Source organism: Balaenoptera acutorostrata, chromosome 6 (assembly GCF_949987535.1).
Source record: "Balaenoptera acutorostrata chromosome 6, mBalAcu1.1, whole genome shotgun sequence".
Classification (NCBI taxonomy): domain Eukaryota; kingdom Metazoa; phylum Chordata; class Mammalia; order Artiodactyla; family Balaenopteridae; genus Balaenoptera; species Balaenoptera acutorostrata.
The window spans coordinates 104,051,327-104,074,871 of record NC_080069.1 but is presented as its reverse complement, the minus strand read 5'-3'; the positions used below and the strand labels follow the sequence as shown (position 1 = coordinate 104,074,871).

The 23,545-nt window shown below is 38.2% G+C and overlaps 1 protein-coding gene across 3 annotated transcripts in view; it reads right to left on the bottom strand.

Annotated features, from left to right (window-relative positions):
- The window catches only part of HSDL2 (hydroxysteroid dehydrogenase like 2), a 76,675-nt gene that overhangs the window by 47,549 nt on the left and 5,581 nt on the right, over window positions 1-23,545 (bottom strand). For all 3 annotated transcript variants that reach the window (XM_007178201.2, XM_007178202.2, XM_057547956.1), the window contains exons 2-4: window positions 12,986-13,149; window positions 11,940-12,038; window positions 5,723-5,837 (exon numbers count right to left, since the gene is read on the bottom strand). In XM_007178201.2, coding sequence (XP_007178263.1) covers window positions 5,723-5,837; window positions 11,940-12,038; window positions 12,986-13,149 — 378 coding nt within the window. The remainder of the gene's footprint in view (window positions 1-5,722; window positions 5,838-11,939; window positions 12,039-12,985; window positions 13,150-23,545) is intronic.

Below are 23,545 nucleotides of genomic sequence, written 5' to 3'. Positions count from 1 at the left end.
AAGTCAAGTTACTAGCTTTCTAACAGCTTCATTACTTTCTTAAGTTATATTTTAAACTACTTCTACAGAACAACTGAACTTGTTCAATAACCGGTAGGGTACTTCTGTTGGTTTCTTTTGTTGTTGTTCCCCCACTTACCTGGAATGTAGATAGGAAAAGCAACTAATATTCATCCTTTGAAGCTATGCATAATGGCCTGACAATATGATCTGCTTGATGAAAATAATCAAATCCGTGGCACACTAGCCTTAAACCCAATTTAGATTATCTTCAACTACATCCTTCCAAGTCAGACAGACCTGGGTTCAAATCCTCTTTCTGCCCCTCATTGTGTGATCTGGGGCAAAATATATAGTATTCTAATTCTCAGTTTTCTCATTTGTAAATGTTGGTAATACCTGCTACTATCTAGGATTGACCAAGGGATTAAAATGAGATGATATATATGAGATACTTAGAACAGTGCATATATTAAACATGAAATAAACAGCTGCTATTATTAGTATTACATATTCTGATTTTTTTCATCTTAGTAGGTATAGTATTCCTACCACACTGGAACTGTAATTTAATAACATGAACTCCCAATACATTACCAAATTTAATTTGTACCAATATGCAATGCAATGTTCCTTTGCGGGCAATATTAAGTTGTTTGTTTTTTAAACCCTTTCAAAAAGGTAGATAATTTATTTTACAAAAGATACAGGTCCAATATTTGTAAATGTTTAATTATTAAGCTATAGTATACAGCTTAATAACATATTGTAGCTTAATAATTTTATAGTTTTTAGTTTTATTTCACATTCAATAACTTCTAGGACTTGAAACTAGTCCATTCTTCTTAAGTCTGTTTCTTTATTACCAATGTACAACATTCCTGTTACCATCTGCAATGTCTTTTTAAGTTTATAAACCAAAAACAATCAATATCACTAAAGGGTTTTTGTACATATTGTTTTTCTGTTACAAAGGTGCTTCACTTTTATGGGGGTGAGGTAGAGAAGGGCAAACAATATTACAGCTGTTTGTCATCAGAACAGTGAAGCTGCACGTCAAAGCATCAACAGGAAACAAACAACCTATTCCAAGCAATAAGACCACATTTCACACTCAAGGGAAGGAGTTCATCTCATTTACATTACAAACATGAGCTTCTCTGATCTATTAGACAAAACCTTTCCACCTGCACTTTGCTTGCCTAACCCTCAGCGTTACTAATCCTAATCAGGTACGTTTTCCACGGCAACATGCCCTATCTTACACATTATATTGAAAACTCTTAGCACCACGCTTAGATACTAATACCTTGAGCTTAATCAGATAGCTAAGTTTACTAGAAACTTACTGTATGCTAGGCACTGCACTTATTAGTTATTACCTTCACATGAATTATTTTACTTAATCAGGGTTGTAAGCTCCAAGGCCTATAGGGCATTTGAGTAAATGAATAAAGTGAGCTGGGTATAAGAAAGAGCAACGGTTCAGAAATACAATTGAGCCTTATTACTGAATTTCTATAAGCATTTAACATGATACAAACACATATAATACTGGAGATTATATATTTAATTAAAACTTAGAAATACAAATAAGGATCTGCATTCTACCTCCTGTCTTCCAACCCTTTTTCTTTAAACCAGTAGAACACAAGACATAGGCCACAGGGCCCTGGGCACCAGGGATCAGGAAGCAGCTCCAGATCCTTGCTGAAATCTCCAAATAGGTCAGTTCTTTGGGCTTTCCCCTACTCTCTCCCTGAGGATGCTTCTCAGGCTTCCCTGAGAAAACAATCTGTACTTATCTTCCAGGAATGAAATGAGTGTCACTAAATAAAAAACAAAACAAAAATTTAAATGGAAATGTCTCATTATGAATTTCTCTTTTATAACGTATGCCTTTCATAGAGGGCCAAAAACCTGACACCCTTTTTTTGGTTCAAAGGTCAATGTCAGGTCTTTCAATTGGCATTGTAAAATGCCTTTAACTGGGAACAATTTTATTTAAAAATAGCTGTTAGTAGGGACTTCCCTGGTGGCGCAGTGGTTAAGAATCCGCCTGCCAATGCAGGGGACACGGGTTCAAGCCCTGGTCCAGGAAGATCCCACACGCCGCAGAGCAACTAAGCCCCTGTGCCACAACTACTGAGCCCACGTGTCGCAACTACTGAAGCCCATGCGCCTAGAGCCCGTGCTCTACAACAAGAGAAGCCACTGCAATGAAAAGCCCATGCACGGCAACAAAGAGTAGGCCCCGCTCACCGCAACTAGAGAAAGCCCTTGTGCAGCAACAAAGACCCAATGCAGCCAAAATAAATAAATAAATAAATAAAATTTATTTTAAAAAAATAGCTGTTAACAAATATAGGAACTTTCAACAGTGAATAGAATCTTTGCTTTAAAAAAGGGTTTTATTTTAGGGTATCTATTCCTGAGATATTTGTAGATCTATTACTCCAACGTACTCATATTTAGTTTTTAGTACCTTAGTGCCCTACAGCTTATGTATTCCATTTGTAGTTCTTCAACTACACAAATAGTTTTCATTGATAAAGGTAATTTTAAAAGGTTAGTTCATTTTCCTATATCGGGATTTTTTGGTTTTGTTTTGAAACAAATCTACAAACAGGAGTGTAGTTTAGGCCATCACTTTCATTTTTGGAAAATGACCTTGGTATAGGAAAGGGGACAAATTATTCTTGACAAATGGGTTTTCCAAAGACATAATTTCACAAGGAATGAGCAATGAGAATCATATACTTGTGTTTCCATAAGTCATAATGTCAGCTAAAAAAGCCAATTCTTTGACCCAATCTTTGCTTGGGAACTGAGTTAGGAATTTTCTCTTGGGTGACAAAAAAGAATTGATTTCTTTCTAATCAAAAACAAAATCTCTACAACAATACACCACAACCAGACAACCTTGTCACAGAACCGACAATCACTTTGTATTCAACATGAGTAAAGCACTGAACAGTCTGTAGTTCAAACCACGGAAGTCTATTTAATTCTTAGAATTCATAATGGCCTGTTTTTAACTTTTTAGCAAGAGCAATTCCTAGTGAACAACACAATGAACAAACTTAATTTCTATACCTCTGTGAAACACTTCTACATTAGTTTAGACTTGTATAAGTTTAAAGTTAACCCTGACCATCACAGCCACACTGTCTATACCACTTTTTTTTTTTTAATTTATTTATTTTGGGCTGCATTTGGTCTTTGTTGCTACGCATGGACTTTCTCTAGTTGCAGCCAGCGGGGCTACTCTTCGTTGAGGTGTGCAGGCTTTGCATTGCGGTGGCTTCTCTTGTTGCGAAGCATGGGCTCTAGGCACACGGGCTTCAGGGTTGTAGTGCGTGGGCTCAGAAGCTGTGGCTCGCGGGCTCTAGAGCACAGGTTCAGTAGTTGTGGTGCACAGGCTTAGTTGCTCCACAGCACGTGGGATCTTCCAGGACCAGGTATCAAACCCGTGTCCCCTGTACTGGCAGGTGGATTTTTTTTTAAATTAATTAATTAATTAATTTTTTGGCTGCATTGGGTCTTCATTGCCGTGCGCAGGCATTCTCTAGTTGCGGCGAGCACGGGCTACTCTTTGTTGCGGTGTGCAGGCTTCTCACTGCGGTGGCTTCTTTTTGTTGTGGAGTACAGGTTCTAGGCACGCGGGCTGCAGTAGTTGTGGCTCGCGGGCTCAGTAGTTGTGGCTCGCGGGCTCTAGAGCACAGGCTCAGTAGTTGTGGCGCACGGGCTTAGTTGCTCAGCGGCATGTGCGATCTTCCTGGACCAGGGCTCGAACCTGTGTCCCCTGCATTGGCAGGCGGATTCTTAACCACTGCGCCACCAGGGAAGTCCTGATTACCACTTCTGATAAACCCACATTACATTTTCTAAAACATTTCTCAATCCTCAAGTCATTTCCTGATGTTCATGTCATGAGTATCCAGTCTAAAAAACGTTAATCACATCAAAATTATCCTGACACCATAAATAAATATAACTGGGTGGGTGGAATGTTTATACCTGTGGCTTCATCATCTACAGTAGAAACTGCCACAAATGATTTAAGTTTTTCATGCATCATGCCCTTCTAACCCTTAATTCAGCAGGAATAGTATTCCTGGTTAGGTTTATATTTTTAAACACTTATTTAAATGAGTGTTTACATTCAATCAAAATTCTTTCACAAAGTTACCAGCTGTAAAATATTTTCATGCCCAGATAATTTCTTCTTGTAACACATAACTGCATCACACAGCAGCATTGCTTATTTTATTTGAAAATAAACACAAACCTATTGAAATGTTAGTCCTTTTTCTAGTTCATTATGTTTTTCACCACAATCTTTTCAATACGTTTGCCACAGATTTTACTATGGTTTGATTCTCTATGGTTTCCATTCAGGTGAAATATAGGTTACACATTGAATTTATAGAAATATGCCCCACATCTACAAAGAAGCAAGCTCTCAACCATTTTACTTGCACATATGGCCCTCTTGGCATATGTCTCATTTTCCCACTTCAGATAGAGACATGGGTATGAGAAATATTTTATTTTCTCCTTTAATATAAGAAGAAAAAGTGCAAGCACAATGATAAGTGGCAACTTTTTAGCCTGCCCTCAGCATCCAGAGACAATTGTACCCAGTCCCCATCTGATAACGCAGCTGATACTCTGCCACTGGGCTATGGTAGCTAACTGTTGCCATGTGGGAATGCTGTCTCTATGTGGCCAATGTTTCAAGAAAAGCCAGAAATCGGGACTTTTGTGTAAATCTCCTGATTTTTTTCATGTAGGCAACTAATGAAATTATGAATATAGGTAACTAACAAAAACAAAATGTTTAACACTGTCAGAGCCAAGTTTTGCAGATCCAAAAAAACACACCCAAGGGCAAAGTTCAGAATTAAAGACAAATTTTACATTTAACCCTTATTACCAATCCTATGACATACTTCTCTATTATCCCCATTTTACAAATGAGAAAACAGACTCTGCAAGAGGTTGTTACTTGTACAAGGTCATGAAGATAGTGAGTCATGAAGGGTGGGGGGTGAGATTTGAATCCTCAAAGGAGTCTGCCTCCAAAGTCCAAGCTCCTAACCACCTGTTCTATGCAAACATATAAGGCAGATACACACAAGTACATATAAGGCAGATAAGAAAGTTCTGTGCTGATCTGTCCTTATATCCACATGAAAAATGGTAGAACCCGAAAGTAAATAAACAGATAAACAAATGGACAAATAAACAAGAGTGGACTAGGTCTGACCAATCCAGAACACAACAGGACTACATTTGCTCTCATTCTATATTTGATATTTTCCCTGACACTGCCCAAGATAGCATTAGCCTTTTTCAATTACATTAAAATGGGATTCATAATGAGCTTCTTGTTATTTACATAACTAAAACTCCAGTGTTTTTCAGAGGAAGAAGAGACTACTGCAGGTTTGCCAGAAGACTTGGTATGCATATATATATATTTACTCATGCAAATGTTTGAAAATGTTTGAGCTATACTTTAGTCTTTATTAGATTCACAGAGAAAAGGCACTCTGAATAAAACTATTTAAAATACTATCTACTGACTTGGAGCACTTTTAGGCCTTTATAAGGGTTGACTAGATTTTAAACTGTATTCCTAACCTATTCAAATCTCTTTACAACTAGTTCTCTGACAAAACACTGCAACACTCTCTCCCACAGGTCTTTAACTTACGTAAGATAGGTGCCTCTGGTGTTGACGTTCATCATCAAATCCACTTTCTTTGTAGGTGTTTCCAATGTGTTGGTCAAGCTAATAGCACTGGCATTATTCACCAAAATATCAATTCCTGTATTCAAATAATCAACTTCTTAGTAATGTCATTTAGACTTTGACTTTAAAACAAAAAAAAAATAAAAAAACATTTACTCTATATAGTTGAAGCCCGAACTCACAAACACTTCTTTTAGATAATATGACTGACCAATACACCAATGCAAGACTCAGTAGCTATGTCAAAACAGCACCCAAATGATTTTCACTGGCACATGGAGACCATCACCAGGGCTCCACAGGAAACTGCAAGGAAGTTTAGTCCTTAGTGGTTTGTAGCTCCCATCATTATCTGTTCTCTTACTTCCTGGTCTTCCCTCCTTGTCTCCAAGAACCTTAGGTCAATTTCCTTAAAGTTTCCCCCCCATTATCTTTCCAAGGCCTGTCTCCCTTCCAAGCACACTGGTCTCCCTCCTCTCGAAGGCCCTTACTTAAATGGAAGAGCTCCTTTCTGGTCTTGGGAACTGGGAAAAGAGAAATGACCTAGAGTTTAAATTCCAGGCAAATCATGAAAATAGATCAAGTTTGTTTTGGTAACTTATACACAAAATAAATTTAGAATAATGATTATTTCTGCATATTCTATCCAGTCCTTATCCATATGTAACATTTATGGTTACAAGCTTAAATAATGTTAAATGAAAATGGTAAAATACAAAAGCATCTCAAACACACTTCTGCATTTCTACATGGCCTTCACAATTCTTTTTCTTTAAATTGAAGTACAGCTGATTTACAATGTTGTGTTAATTTCTGCTGTACAGCAAAGTGACTCAGTTATAGATATATATACATTCTTTTTTATATTCTTTTCCATTAGTTTATCTCAGGATATTGAATATAGTTCCCTGTGCTATACAGTTGGACCTTGTTGTTTATACATTCTATTCAATATATGTAATAGCTTGCATCTACTAACCCCAAACTCCCCATCCATCCCTCCCCCCACCCCCTCCCCCTTGGCAACCACAGGTCTGTTCTCTATGTCTGTGAGTCTGTTTCTGTTTCGTAGATAAGTTCATTTGTGTCATATTTTAGATTCCACATATAAGTAATATCATATTGTATTTGTCTCTTTCTGACTTATTTCACTTAGTATGATCATCTCTAGTTGCATCCATGTTGCTGCCATAATTCTTTCTAAAGAGCATTTAATATTCTATCAAATAGATATATGACAATTTCTACTGCTGGGGTTAGACTGTTGCCATAAACGTCTTTTATTATCCTCTTAACTTTGCTTTGTCCCTCTCTCACAATATGTGGAAAATGGTTTAAATAAGGGTATTATACTTACAACATATTAGTCATAAGCTCCCTTTCTTCATTTATAGTAACATTATAAAATTCTGATCACGTCCTCATTCCTCAATTTCCATATTCTTTAGCATAGTGTTTGCACTACTAATGTTTTCTTAAAACGTGTCCTTAGAATAACTTTGGATTCAACTATATTACATTTTATAGCTTCGTTATAACAAAACTCAAACTCAAGTAAATCACCTGTATATATTGGACAAGTTTCACGTCCTGTGACTACCAGCTTTCCAGAATAAACAAAATGATGATGGTTTGCCTTCACAAGTGGCAAAGACCAGTGAGAGGAATTTTTAAATCCACGACATGCTTCTCAATTCACAAAACTAGATATTGCTCACTCTCATCACTAAGAGATAATCACTGAGGGGCTACTCTGTATAAGGCAGGCTGCTAAGGCCTAAGAGACAAGGAAGATAATATTCACTAAAGAAAAAGCCAGGTGGGAGCAAAGCAAATTGACTGTGGGTCTGGGTGAGATGCTGGACTGATGGGTATGCAAACCACCTGGGTAGAATTACCCTAATTAAGGCGATGAAGCTAATGAGGGTTGATCCAATCAATGGATTCCTTGGGCAAATCCAACCTTTATTGACTTTATCTCTCACTATGTGATAATAAGTGACAGCTATGTTAGCAGAGCAAACATCTGGGCCCAAAAGCAAAAGAAAGTAGATGAGGAATGAAGATATACTGATTGGGCAAACTGTATTTGACTTGCCAGTGATAAAGAGAAAAAAAACTGGGTCCAATTAAGAGATATCTTAAAATTTCTGAACTCAGATGGGCCAAATTAAAATGGATCAGGGAACAATGGTGGGAAATGATATAGAAAAGGCATATATGTAGGCCTGCTGCAGAAAAAAAAGGTGGCAGGAAAGATTACATCTGTGGTTTATGAAATAGCATAATTTACTCAAGGCCTGAAACACTCTGAAGATGAGGGAAGGCAAGGTGATAGGGAGTACCATGTGGCAGAGGCCCCCCAGGGCACAGGTCAGAAAGCACCATCCGCTGTGCAGGACTTTGTTAGGGATAATTCCCCAGCAGAGAGAAATATCAGGACAAAGGTAGAGTGTTCCCTAAAAGGCAGACTTCAAAGGCCTACAAAACTCCAAACCAGACCATATCAGTAGCAACCACAGTATGGAACTAAAACCAAACGAGCAAAAAATAAAGACTTGGGAGATCTGTGGAAAAAAAACACAGAGGAAAAAAAAAAAGCAGGCTATGAATCATCTCATAAATGTGGCATACCTCCTGATTAGGAGACAACAGAAGCTGAGATGCTGAACAGAGCTCACTGAAGAATTAAGAATTAAGATTCTGCACTGTTATGCCAGAAAAGCAGAAGTTAATGGGCAAATGGAAAGCAAAACACTTTAAATACATCAAAGTGGATCCTAAGGAGGAGGGAAGGAAATGTTAGGATAGATTCCAAAATAAAGGTAACTCCACCACCAATTTCTAAATTTAGCAAGAAGACAGAAATGTTTCAGGGCTTCCCTGGTGGCGCAGTGGTTAAGAATCCGCCTGCCCAGGCAGGGGACACGGGTTTGAGCCCTGGTCCAGGAAGATCCCACATGCCGTGGAGCAACTAAGCCCATGTGCCACAACTACTGAGCCTGCACTCTAGAGCCCGCGAGCCACAGCTACTGAGACCGCGTGCCACAACTACTAAAGCCCGCGTGCCTAAAGCCGGTGCTCCACAACTAGAGAAGCCATGGCAATGAGAAGCCCAGGCACTACAATGAAGAGTAGCCCCTGCTTGCTGCAAATAAAGAAAGCCCACGCACAGCTAAGACCCAACGCAGCCAAAAATGAAATTAATTAATTAATTAATTTAAAAAAAAAAGAAGTGTTTCAGATGCCCATCTCAACAATAGGTAGCAAAATACATTGGGAGATTTTTTTCCCCAAAGATATGAAAAGCATACCTTCTTAACTGAAGATTTCTAGCAACTGAGCTAAGTTCTAGGACATGAAGGCCAAATCAATAATCTGGATCCACTGGCTTCTGAAGAAACAAAAACCAAGATTTGCTTTTGTCCTTATAGTTTTCTCTGTCTACTCCTGGAAAAGTAGATCACATGATAGACAAAGGTGAATTAATCCAACACTGAAGATGCTGAAGGAATGATACCAGGTTCAATGGAAGACAATCTAAGCTACAGTGGCTAAAAACATGCAGAGCATCCATGCACCTGAGTGAACCTCCTTGGCTGGGACAAAATAGAGTTAGAAAATTGGAGAGGAGAGATTTCTGGGTCTTAACTCTTCCAAGAAAGAGATTTCAGTTTGGCTCTTTAAATTCTCTGTGGCAACAACAGGAGAAGAAATCAATTTGTGAGACTTCAGTTTATTCTGGAGGATCCCAACTCTGGAAAGTGGAGCTGCTTCACATTTTGACACGAACAAATTTTTGGACTATGCTGTCATTAGTACATAATGTGTAACTATTTCTGGTGAACCAGATTAGACAATGCAGCTAGAATTCAAGATGGGAAGTTAAAAGGCGGGTGAAAACTATTATATATAAGATGGATAAACAACAAGGTCCTACAGTATAGCGCAGGGAACTATAGTCAATATCCTGTGATAAACCATAATGGAAAAGAATATTAAAAAAAGAATGTATACATGTGTATAACTGAGTCACTTTGCTGGACAGCAGAGATTGGCACAACTTTGTAAATCAACTATACTTCAATTAAGAAAAATAAAATTAAAAAATAAAAATGAAAATAAAAGGGGGGACTTCCCTGGTGGTGCAGTGGTTAAGAATCCGCCTGCCAATGCAGGGGACACGGGTTCGATCCCTGGTCCAGGAAGACCCCACATGCCGTGAAGCAACTAAGCTTGTGCGCCACAACTACCAAGCCTGTGCTCTAGAGCCCGTGAGCCATAACCACTGAATCTCGCATGCTCTAGGGCGCAACTACTGAGCCCACGTGCTGCAACTACTGAAGCCCGTGTGCCTAGAGCCCGTGCTCTGCAACAAGAGAAGCCACTGCAATGAGAAGCCCGTGCACCACAACGAAGAGTAGCCCCCGCTCACCGCAACTAGAGAAAGCCCGCGTACAGCAACGAAGACCCAACACAGCCAAAAAATAAATAAAAATTTTTTTTAAAGTTTAAAAAATTAAATTAAAAAAATAAATGGGGGGGTGAATTTTGGGCCTATATAGTATGGTCTTGAGTATCTTTAACTAATGTCCATCTTGACTCATTTCAGAGGTTTCTTGGGACAATACCAGACAACAGCTGAACTGCTGATGTTCTCTAACAGAATTACAGGACAGAAATAAAGATAGAGAAAGGCCTCAGACAAAGCTGGTAGCAGCTCTCCCCAATATTCTGATGATCTCATTCTCCAAGAAGGATAAACTTGCCCTCAGTTGATAAACCCAACGGATCAACAGAAAGAACTAAAACTGGATGAATACAGAGAAAGGAAAAGCTCCAGTCTTCCACCCTCACCCACCTTATCCCTTAATTCCTCCCTAAAAATGAATGGCTAAACTAATTAGGTTAAGTCCTAATTGGCACTAATTGCTCACTTTTACTAGTAGGTGAAGTCATTTTAGATAAAAGGTCCTGCACATGAATGTGGGTTCCTCTCCTTCCTCTTTCATATTTGCAGCCCGATCAGTAAGAAAACAAAAAACAAAAAAAAATACCCAGTAATTTTGCATTCTCTCTCCTCTTCTCTCATGGGCATTCACATTACTTTGGGAAAGGCTGCCAACCAGGAGTAAGATTTTGGATTTAAAGGAAGAGACCCCATTTGAGCCAAAGCTTTGTGCTGCAGTCCAGAATAACACAGCACTCCACATTGGGAGTTATAAGCACGAGCCTTGCTAACAATAAAGCATTAACCTTGTTTCCCATTGGCCAATGTCCTTTGCATGTACATATAGTCTCTGGAATATTATAGGGAGAGAGTGGTAATAGGGCAGGATTTGGACATGGTTACGTGCCTTGCTATAATGCCATCAAAGTCTCAGTTCAACTCCCAACACTTGCCTTCTAGAAGCTTATGAACCAATTGGGGAGAAAAAAGAAATACTAAGATCTAAAGTCGTACAAGATGAGGATCAAAGGAATGTTTTCGGAATTCAGAGAAAGAAAAATGTACACTTCTGATTAGTTGGCATAAGTCAGGAAACTGGCTTCGTGAAGGAGATGAGATTAAAGCACAAAAAGGTAGGATTTCAAAAGACAAAGAAGGGAACGTTTCAGGAAAGATCAGAGGTGGAGAAGAGGGCACTGGAGGAGCCTCAGGAATAGTAAGAGCAAAAGCTAAGAGACAAAAAAAATTCAAGGTAAGGAAATGGATGTAAACAATTTTGGCTGAAGGAGGGAGTTTACATAGGGGTGTAGAAGAAAGACGAAACCAAAACAAGTCTTTTAACACCAGAATGTGAAAGATCTTGAATGCCAATAGGTCATCTGCACTTTATTCAATTAATATTAAAAAGTCATCAAATGATGGTTACATGAACTGGGGAGAGACAAGTGGATGGGATCTGGCGAACCACTTGGCTAGATGTATGTTATTGTCAAGGTCTTAACTTTATTTTGGATGGTAAATTTGTTATACTATCCATAATGATTTTTAATAATTATTCAATTAGTCATCAGATGGTTTTAAGCTGTGCTTCTATATGAACAAATACCCATTTCTGGTTATACTCAAAAAGACTCAGTAAAAAATAATCAAAAGAAAATTAAATATAAAATTATAGTTACACCTATACTTTACCAATATTCAATAATTATTTCAGAATGAAGGCTCTACCTCCAAATTTCTCAACTGCTTTCTCCACTGCACTGCTAATTTGCTGTTCATCTCTCACATCAACAACACATGGCAAGGCCTTTCCTCCAGCTGCTTTGACTGCAAAGGATAAACAAAGAAACATTAAAGCATTCAAATATTAAACCTTTCATCAATATCAAACCTCTGACACAAGAGTCAAAAGAAAAAAGTACCCCATTTTCAGAAAATCAGTATAAATAACTATGTCTTATAACTACTAGCAACTCTGCCCTACAGTAGGACAGACTGATGAATCCATATCCAGCTGCAGACTAGCTAGGCCAACTCTATTAAAAAACCAAATAGGAAGGTAATTTTTTAAAATGTTATTAAAATGGGGAAGGTAATTTAAAGGACCTTTGTTATGGAAAATTTCCAAAAATATACAAAAATATAAAGAATAGTATAATGAACTTTCATGAATCCATCTCCTATCTTCAATGATTGATAATGTTTCGCCAGTCATTTAATTTGTTTATCTACCCCCAATTTCATTTTGTTTTTTGCTGGTGTATTTCAAAACAAACCTCAGGCATCATTTCACTCATAATTGCTTCATATGTATTCCCCTAGCATAACCACAATACTATTAACGTAACTAACAAAACTAGCAATATCAACTGAAGCTGAAATTTAAGCCATTACTCCTGGCACAGTGCCTTGAATATAAGCACTCAATAGCTATTTGTGAACTGCAAGTATTAAAATAATGACTTGCGAATTATGCAGAGAACAAGTAACATGGAGCGCTTTTTCAAAGTGTTCACACCATCCACCTCTCAAATTCTTTCCTCTACTTCCACTCCTCTACTCTCTGCTCCCATCCAAGAACCACTGCCCTCATGAGACATGATATTTAACGGGAGTCTCTCCCATCACTTAAAAGTGCTGGGGAGAAAAATGGTTCCCAAACACTGCTCTAAGGTGACAAAATATTTCTTTAACCAGATAAAATTATTTTTAGGGTAGACTTCAGAAAGATATAATTAAACTTTCCAGCAAATTCTCTAGGTATTGAAACTCACTTTCTTCAGCAGCACTATAGATTGTGCCTGCAAGTTTGGGGTGTGCCTGGGCGGTCTTTGCAGCAATGACTATATTTGCTCCATCCTTTGCTGCTTTCAAAGCAATAGCTTTGCCAATGCCACGGCTCGCGCCTGTGATGAAGACAGTACATCCTGCTAGCTTCCTACAACAGAACAAATGTGACCTTATTAGAAAGCTCAATGTTTTTATTTACTTACCAGTTTCAGGAATTCATGCACATAGTCACAAAACATGTTTCCTCCTCTATCAAACTTTCTCTAAACCCTCCTCCCTCCCCATCTGATAGCTAATAACTCTACTTTACTCCTATTGTACAATGATTTACAAATTATTACAACTGCAGCGGCCAGATTTGCTGTGACTTGGCAAACAAAATCTGCTCAAATGAGAAGTAAATCTTAAAGAGAAATGAGGAATTAATAAACTACATAAACGTATTTTTCCGACAGAAAAAGTGTTAACAAAGCTTATTCTTGAAAATTTTTTAAAAAGAGCTTATTTTTGAGTGGTGGGATTATGAATAAATTGTATCATATTCTTTATATTCTTCAGGATTTTTCAAATTTTCTGCAATGAATACATACCACTTAAAAGGAATTATGTAAAAGCTAGTAATTGTTTAACAGATGCTCATCATTGCTTATAATAGCTGGAGTGGAAACAACATAAATGTCCATCAACTGATGAATGGAAAAATAAAATGTGATATATACATAATACAATGGGATATATTCAGCAATAAAAAGGAATGAAGTACTGATCTATGCTACATGGTTGAACCCTGAAAACATTATGCTAGTTGAAAGAGTCACAAAGGATCTCATATTGTATGATTCCATTTATATGAAATATCCAGAACAGGCAAACCTATAGAGACACAAGGATTAATGGTTGCCTAGGACTGGGGGTGGGGGATTTGGGGGTTGACAGCTGAGGGGTATGGGGTTTCTTTTTGGGATGATGAAAATATTTTAAAATTGATTGTGGTGATAGTTGCACAATTCTGTGAATATACTAAAAATATATAATATACCACTTAATTGTATACTTTAAATGGGTAAATTGCATGGTGTGTGAATTACATCTCAGTAATACTGTTAAACAAACCAACCTAGAAAGCTGGCAAAGAACTCAGGGTATTGTTCAAAAGATTCTCTGATCCAAATGTACTTAGGAAAGTTCTCTGTGTCCATTAATTTTTTTATATCCACCAACCTTAAATTTTAACCTTCTAATTATTCAGTTGTTAGATGAGAAGAAAACCTGTATAAAGTCAGATAACAGAGAGGGAAACCTACTTTCTTGTTTACTTTCTAAAGGCAAATAAAAAGCTTGTTTAAGGAGAAGGATGGAGAGGACAGCAAAAGTGACAATGACAAAGAGAAAAAGGGACAGTCACCAGAGACAGGGGTAACAGGTAAGTAGGTTTGTTAACAAAAGAACATAAAGCTCTTGCCAAGATCTGGAGGATTACACTCTAGAAGCAAATTAAGAGGTAAAAGTGGGAGGATTTCAAAATAAGGAATAAATGGTTTAGCAAGAAAGAAGGGGAGTGGAGAAGTGAGGAAGGGACAGAGGTGTTAACTATTTTTAGTGAAATAGCAAACACACAAAAAGCATATAAACTAATGTGTATAGTTTAAAGAACAAAATAAGATAAATACCAAGAAATAGAAATAGAATATTACCAACGCCCCAGAAGCCACCTGTCTATTCCTAACTATCTTTCTTCTTCCTACCGACCCACAAAGTGACAACTACTTTATTTATTTTTATTTATATATTTTTTATACAGCAGGTTCGTATTAGTTATCTATTTTATACATATTAGTGTATATATGTCAATCCCAATCTCCTAATTCATCCCACCACCATCACCCCGACTCCGCTTTCCCCCTTTGGTGTCTATATGTTTGTTCTCTACATCTGTGTCTCTTTATGCCTTGCAAACCAGTTCATCTGTAACATTTTTCTAGATTCCATGTATATGCGTTAATATACGATATTTGTTTTTCTCTTTCGGACTTCTTCACTCTGTATGACAGTCTCTAGGTCCAGCCACGTCTCTTCAAATGACCCAATTTTATTCTTTTTTATGGCTGAGTAATATTCCATTGTATATATGTACCACATTTTCTTTATCCATTCATCTGTCGATGGGCATTTAGGTTGCCTCCATGACCTGGCAAATTGTAAACAGTGCTACAAAGAACATTGGGGCACATGTGTCTTTTTTTTTTTTTAATGAGCTAACTTTTTGTTTTTAATAATTTCTTTCTCTATTTTTGGCTGTGTTAGGTCTCTGTTGCTGCGCGTGGGCTTTCTCTAGTTGCGGCGAGTGGGGCTACTCTTAGTTGCGGTGCGCGGGCTTCTCATTGCAGTGGCTTCTCTTGTTGCAGCGCACGGGCTCTAGGCACACGGGCTCAGTACTTGTGGCTCACGGGCTTGGTTGCTCTGTGGCATGTGGGATCTTCCCAGACCAGGGATCGAACCCGTGTCCCCTGCATTGGCAGGCGGATTCTTAACCACTTCGCCACCAGGGAAGTCCTGCAAGTGTCTGGTGTTAGGGAGTGTTCTAATTTCATTCTTTTACATGTAGCTGTCTGGTTTTCCCAGCACCACTTATTGAAGAGGCTGTCTCTTCTCCGTTGTACATTCTTGCCTCCTTTGTCAAAGATAAAGTGACTATATGTGCGTGGGTTTATCTCTGGGCTTTCTATCCTGTTCCATTGATCTATATTTCTGTTTTTGTGCCAGTACCATACTGTCTTGATTACTGTAGCTTTGTAGTATAGTCTGAAGTCAGGGAGCCTGATGCCTCCAGCTCTGTTTTTCTTTCTCAAGATTACTTTGGCTATTCAAGGTCTTTTGTGTTTCCATACAAATTGTAAAATTTTTTGTTCTAGTTCTGTGAAAAATGTCATTGGTAGCTTGATAGGGATTTCACTGAATCTGTAGATTGCTTTGGGTAGTATAGTCATTTTCACAATATTGATTCTTCCAATCCAAGAACATGGCATATCTCTCCATCTGTTTGTGTCATCTTTGCTTTCTTTCATCAGTGTCTTATAGTTTTCTGAGTACAGGTCTTTTGCCTCCTTACAGGTAGGTTTATTCCTAGGTATTTTATTCTTTTTGTTGCAGTGGTGAATGGGATTGTTTCCTTAATTTCTCTTCTGATCTTTAGTTGTTAGTGTATAGGAATGCAAGAGATTTCTGTGCACTAATTTTGTATCCTGCAACCTTACCAAATTCATTGATTAGCTCTAGTAGTTTTCTGGTGGCACCTTTAGGGTTCTCTATGTATAGTATCATGTCATCTGCAAACAGTGACAGTTTTACACTTTCTTTTCCAACTTGGATTCCTTTTATTTCTTTTTTGTCTCTGATTGCTGTGGCTAGGACTTCCAAAACTATGTTGAATAATAGTGGTGAGAGTGGACATACTTGTCTTGTTCCTGATCTTAGAGGAAATGCTTTCAGTTTTTCACCATTGAGAATGATGTTTGCTCTGGGTTTGTCGTATATGGCCTTTATTATGTTGAAGTAGGTTCCCTCTATGCCCACTTTCTGGAGAGTTTTTATCATAAATGGGTGTTGAATTTTGTCAAAAGCTTTTTCTGCATCTATTGAGATGATCATATGGTTTTTATTCTTCAATTTGTTAATATGGTTTATCACATTGATTGATTTGCATATATTGAAGAATCCTTGCATCCCTAGGATAAATCCCACTTGATCATGGTGTATGATCCTTTTAATGTGCTGTTGGATTCTGTTTGCTAGTATTTTGTTGAGGATTTTTGCATCTATATTCAACAGTGATATTGGTCTGTAATTTTCTTTTTTTGTAGTATCTTTGTCTGGCTTTGGTATCAGGGTGATGGTGGCTTCATAGAATGAGTTTGGGAGTGTTCCTTCCTCTGCAATTTTTGGAAGAGTTTCAGAAGGATGGGTGTTAGCTCTTCTCTAAATGTTTGATAGAATTCACCTGTGAAGCCATCTGGTCCTGGACTTTTGTTTGTTGAAGATTTTTAATCAGCTTCAATTTAATTACTTGTGATTGGTCTGTTCATATTTTCTATTTCTTCCTGGTTCAGTCTTGGACGGTTATACCTTTCTAAGAATTTGTCCATTTCTTCCAGGTTGTCCATTTTATTGGCATAGAGTTGCTTCTAGTATTCTCTTAGGATGTTTTGTATTTCTGCGGTGTCTGTTGTAACTTCTCCTTTTTCAATTCTAAATTTATTGATTTCAGTCCTCTCCCTCTTTTTCTTGAAGAGTCTGGCTAAAGGTTTATCAATTTTGTTTATCTTCTCAAAGAATGAGCTTTTACTTTTATTGGTCTTTGCTACTGTTTTGTTTCTATTTCATTTATTTCTGCTCTGATATTTATGATTTCTTTCCTTCTACTAACTTTGGGTTTTGTTTGTTCTTCTTTCTCTAGTTCCTTTAGGTGTAAGGTTAGATTGTTTATTTGAGATTTTTCTTGTTTCTTGAGGTAGGATTGTAGTGCTATAAACTTCCCTCTGAGAACTGCCTTTGCTGCATTCCATAGGTTTTCCATCGTTGTGTTTTCATTGTCATTTGTCTCTAGGTATTTTTTGATTTCCTCTTTGATTTCTTCAGTGATCTCTTGGTTACTGAGTAACGTATTGTTTAGCCTCCAAGTGTTTGTGTTTTTTACGTTTTTTTCCCTGCAATTGATTTCTAATCTCATAGCGTTGTGGTCGGAAAAGATGCTTGATATGATTTCAATTTTATTAAATTTACCAAGGCTTGATTCGTGATCCAAGATGTGATCTACGCTGGAGAGTGTTCCATGTGCACTTGAGGAGAAACTGTAATTTGCTGTTTTCAGATGGAATGTCCTATAAATATCAATTAAATCTATCTGGTCTCTTGTGTCATTTAAAGCTTGTGTTTCCTTATTAATTTTCTGTCTGGATGATCTGTCCATTGGTGTGAGGTGTTAAAGTCCCCCAGTATTATTGTTACTGTCGATTTCCTCTTTTATAGCTGTTAGCATTTGCCTTATGTATTGAGGTGCTCCTATGTTGGGTGCACGTATATAATTGTTATATCTTCTTCTTGGATTGATCCCTTGATCATTATGTAGTGTCCTTCCTCATTTCTTGTAACATTCTTTATTTTAAAGTCTATTTTATCTGATATGAGTATTGCTACTCTGGCTTTCTTTTGATTTCCATTTGCATGGAATATCTTTTTCCACCCCCTCACTTTCAGTCTGTATGTGTCCCTAGGTCTGAAGTGGGTCTCTTGTAGACAGCATATATATGGGTCTTGTTTTTGTATACATTCAGCAAGCTTGTGTCTTTTGGTTGGAGCATTTAATCCATTCACATTTAAGGTAACTATCGGTATGTATGTTCCTATTACCATTTTCTTAATTGCTTTGGGTTAGTTTTTGTAGGTCCTTTTCTTCTCTTGTTTCTTCCACTTAGAGAAGTTCCTTTAGCATCTGCTGTGAGCTGGTTTGGTGGTGCTGAATTCTCTTAGCTTTTTGCTTGTCTGTAAAGCTTTTGATTTCTCCATCGAATCTGAATGAGATCCTTGCCAGGTAGAGTATTCTTGGTTATAGGTTCTTCCCTTTCATCACTTTAAGTATATCATGCCCCTCCCTTCTGGCTTGTAGAGTTTCTGCTGAGAAATCAGCTGTTAACCTTATGGGAGTTCCCTTGTATGTTATTTGTCATTTTTCCCTTGTTGCTTTTAATAATTTTTCTTCGTCTTTAATTTTTATCAAGTTGATTACTACGTGCCTCAGTGTGTTTCTCTTTGGGTTTATCCTGCCTGGGACTCTCCACGCTTCCTGGACTTGGGTGGCTATTTTCTTTCCCATGTTAGGGAAGTTTTTGACTATAATCTCTTCAAATATTTTCTTGGGTCCTTTCTCTCTCTCTTCTCCTTCTGGGACCCCTACAATGCAAATGTTGGTGCATTTAATGTTGTCCCAGAGGTCTCTTAGGCAGTCTTCATTTCTTTTCATTCTTTTTTTCTTTATCCTGTTCTGCAGCAGTGAATTCTACCATTCTGTCTTCCAGGTCACTTATCTGTTCTTCTGCCTCAGTTACTCTGCTATTGATTCCTTCTAGTGTATTTTTCATTTCAGTTATTGTATTGTTCATCTGTTTCTTCTTTAATTCTTCTAGGTGTTTGTTCTTTTAACTCTTCTAGGTCTTTGTTAAACATTTCTTGCACCTTCTCAATCTTTGCCTCCATTCTTTTTCCAAGGTTCTGGATCATCTTCACTATCATTATTCTGAATTCTTTTTCTGGAAGGTTGCCTATCTCCACTTCATTTAGTCTTTTTTTTTGGGGGGGGGCGGTATCTTGTTCCTTCATCTGGTACCTAGTCCTCTCCCTTTTTATCTTGTCTTTCTGTGAATGTGGTTTTTTTCCCACAGGCTGCAGGATTGTAGTTCTTCTTGCTTATGCTGTCTGCCCTCTGGCGGATGAGGCTATCTAAGAGGGTTGTGCAAGCTTCCTGATGCGAGGGACTGGTGGTGGGTAGAGCTGGGTATTGCCCTGGCAGGCAGAGCTCAGTAAAACTTTGTCTGCTGATGGGTGCAGTTGAGTTCCCTCCCTGCTGGTTGTTTGGCCTGAGGCGACCCAGCACCGGAGCCCACAGGCTCCTTGGTGGGGCTAATGGCGCACTCCAGGAGGGCTCTCGCCAAGGAGTACTTCCCATAACTTCTATTGCTAGTGTCCTTGTCCCTGCAGTGAGTCACAGCTGCCCCCTGCCTCTGCAGGAGACCCTCCAAAACTAGCAGGTAGGTCTGGTTCAGTCTCCTACGGGGTCATTGCTCCTACCGCCGGGTCCTGGTGCACACACTACTTTGTGTGTGCCCTCCAAGAGTGGAGTCTCTGTTCCCTCCAGTCCTGTCAAAGTCCTGTAATCAAATCCCACTAGCCTTCAAAGTCTGATTCTCTGGGAATTCCTCCTCTCGTTGCCAGACCCCCAGGTTGGGAAGCCTGACGTGGGGCTCAGAACCTTCACTCCAGTGGGTGGACTTCTGGGGTACAATTATTCTCCAGTTTGTGAGTCACCCACCCAGCAGTTATGGGATTTGATTTTATTGTGATTGCACCCTTCCTACCGTCTCATTGTGGCTCCTCCTTTGTCTTTGGATGTGGGGTATCTTTTTTGGTGATTTCCAGTGTCTTCCTGTTGATGCTTGTTCAGCAGGTAGTTGTGATTCCAGTGCTATCCCAAGAGGGAGTGAGCGCATATCCTTCTACTCCACCATCTTGAACCAATCTCCTCTCACAACTACTTTAAATATTATTACTCATTCCCTTGTTTTTTTACTATTCCTAACACCTATATATCTATGTCTAAGCCCAGGACTGAACCCGACCCTCCATCTGCTTTGTGCATAGTCCTGGAGCTAAGAATCGTTTTCACAGATGAACATTTATGATCAATTTGATGATAGGGAACACCAAATTTGAACCCCAATTAAGCAAAACATTATCTCCCTGTTATGGATTGAACTGTATTCACCAAAATACAATTGTACCTCCCTGTCATAGATTGAATTATATCTACCAAAATGTTAGGATATGTTGAAGTCCTAACCTCCAGTACCCCCGAATGAGACCTTATTTGGAAACAGGGTTGTTGCAGATGTAATTAGTTATAATGAGGTCATACTGGAGTAGGGTGGATCCTTAATCCAATATGACTGGTGTCTCTTTAAGAGGAGGAAAGCCTATGTAAAGACAGACACACAGGGAGGATACCACATGATGACAGAGGCAGAGACGGGAATAAAGCAGCTACAAGCTAAGAACACAAGGACTGCCAGCTATCACCAGAAGCTAGGAAGAGGTAAGGAAGGATTCTACCCAGAATTTCAGAGCATGGTCCTGCTAACACCTGGACTTCATACTTCTAGCCTCCAGAACTTTAAGAAAATAAATTTGTTTAAAGCCACTCAATTGGTGGTACTTTGTTATGGCAGCCCTAGGAAACCAACACACTCTTCCTTCTCCCCAAAAAAGAATTTCATTCTTGTCACTAGTAGATATGCATTACAAAAAAGTACTTATTTTGAGTTTCACCAATTAAAAAATACTGTGGAAATTGGTTTTCTCTCATTATACATACATCTCTTATATGTGATGTTATAGATACATCTCTTACACCTACATAGTATCTCCAATTTTGCCTCTTGCCCAGGAAATCTAAAATATTTACTATCTGGCCCTTTACAGATAGAGTTTGCCTAACCATGATCTAAACAATAAACTGTTTAATTTTTGCCTAATGTTGAACTTTATATAATAGATTCATACAGTATATGTTATTCTATGACTTGCTTCTTTCACAAAACATGGTTTGGAGACTTACCCATATTTTGGTGCAAATAGTTACACTTATTTTAATTAATATACAATATTTCACATATGAACATACTATAAAGTATTTATTCATTCTACTGTTTATGGACTCTGGGGATGGTTTCCAGGTTTTTTTTTTTTTCTATTATGAACAATGGTGCTAAAAATAATCTTGTACACTTTTTCCAGTCACATGTGCATGAGTTTCTCTAGGGCATACACCTACGGGTGAAACTGCTGGATTACAGGACACAGTTGTAGATTAAACATGACCACAAATCCTTTGGCATCCCTTCCATCAAGAGAAGGGAGTATATTTTCCCCTTCCCCTTGAGTCTGGGTTCACCTTATGACTTTTTTGAGCAATAGAATATGATGAAATGATATTCTGGAATTTCCAAGCCCATGCTATAAAATGGCTGGTAGTTTCCACTTTCTCCTGAAGCCAAATGCTATGTTGTAAAGAAGAGAGACAGATTATCAACTGATGAGAGGCCATGGGAGAGAGGCCCTGGAGGGTAAGAGGTCATTTAGGACGTTTCAGCCCCAGCCAAGAACCCAGCTAAAAGCAGCCATATGAATGACTTCAACTTATACTATATAGAGCAGAAGAACCCAGTCAACCCAGAGAACTGTGAATAATAATAAAGCATTGTCGTTTCAAACAATTAAGTTTTAGGGTGGTTTGTTATAGCAATAGATAACTGAAACACATGCTGAAGTTCAACTTTTGCAAATAATGCCAAACCTCCTTCAAAGTGGTTAATATTCCTACCAGCAGCAATATATGAGTACGAGTTCCTGCAGCTCCACACCTCCCCAACACTTGATGTCAGACATTTAAAATTTTTGACAATCTGGTAGATATGAAATAGTATCTCAGTATGCTTTTAATTTACATTTCCCTTATTACTAATAAGGGTGAATATATTTTCATATGTTAATAGTCACTATGTTCTTTCTTCTGTGTAATTCCTATTAATTTGTTTTGCTCATCTTTCCACATGGTTGACTTTTTTCCTAATGACTCATAGAAGTCTATAAGCTTTTTTTTAAAACTTATTTTATTTATTTATGGCTGTGTTGGGTCTTCGTTTCTGTGCGAGGGCTTTCTCTAATTGTGGCAAGCGGGGGCCACTCTTCATCGCGGTGCATGGGCCTTTCACTATCGTGGCCTCTCTTGTAGCGGAGCACAGGCTCCAGACGCGCAGGCTCAGTAATTGTGGCTCACGGGCCCAGTTGCTCCGCGGCATGTGGGATCTTCCCAGACCAGGGCTCGACCCCGTGTCCCCTGCATTGGCAGGCAGATTCTCAACCACTGCGCCACCAGGGAAGCCCTATAAGCTTTTAAAGATTTGCAATCTTTTCATTTGTGGCTTCCTTTTCACAATCATTATATTTTGATGAGCAGAAATTATTTTCATAGAGCAGAATTTATGAATCTTTTATTTTACAGCCAATGCTTTTGGGGTTAAGAAATCCATCTTTAACCACAATTGTATTAATTTGTCTTCCAAAAATTTTATGGTTTATCTTTTAAATTTTTGTCTTTAATCTACATAGAATGAATTTTTGTATATGAATTGAGGTAGGGATCCAACTACATTTTCCCCCATATGGTTAACCAACTGTCCCAATCTGAAAAGTCCATTCCCACAGATCTTTAATGTCAGCTTTGTCATAGACTAAGTCTCCCTAAATATACAGTTCTAGGCTCTCTATTCTGCTCCATTTGGCTACATGGATTGCACTCTCTTAAATATAACAGCTTTCTTGGATATACTTGGACCTTTGCTTTTCCACATATATTTTAGAATCAGCTTATTTAATTGCACAAGCAAAATCAGTTGGGATTTTGACAGAAACTGTACTGAATCTATAATTCAACGTGGGAAGAACTGACATCTTTATGACACTGAGTGCTCCAATCCATGAACATGGTATTGCTCTCTATTTCACACCTGAAACTACACAGTGTCTCTCTGTAATCAAAGGTAATGTTAATTTTGACCATCCAACCATGGTGTTATAAATTTTTCCACTGTGTAATTACTATTCTTTCCCTTGCAACTAACAATCAACGCAAAGATGCTTAAAGACCATTTTTAAGTTTTTATTATGATGTTTTCAAATATATTCAAAAATAGAGAAAATACTAAAATAAGCTCCCA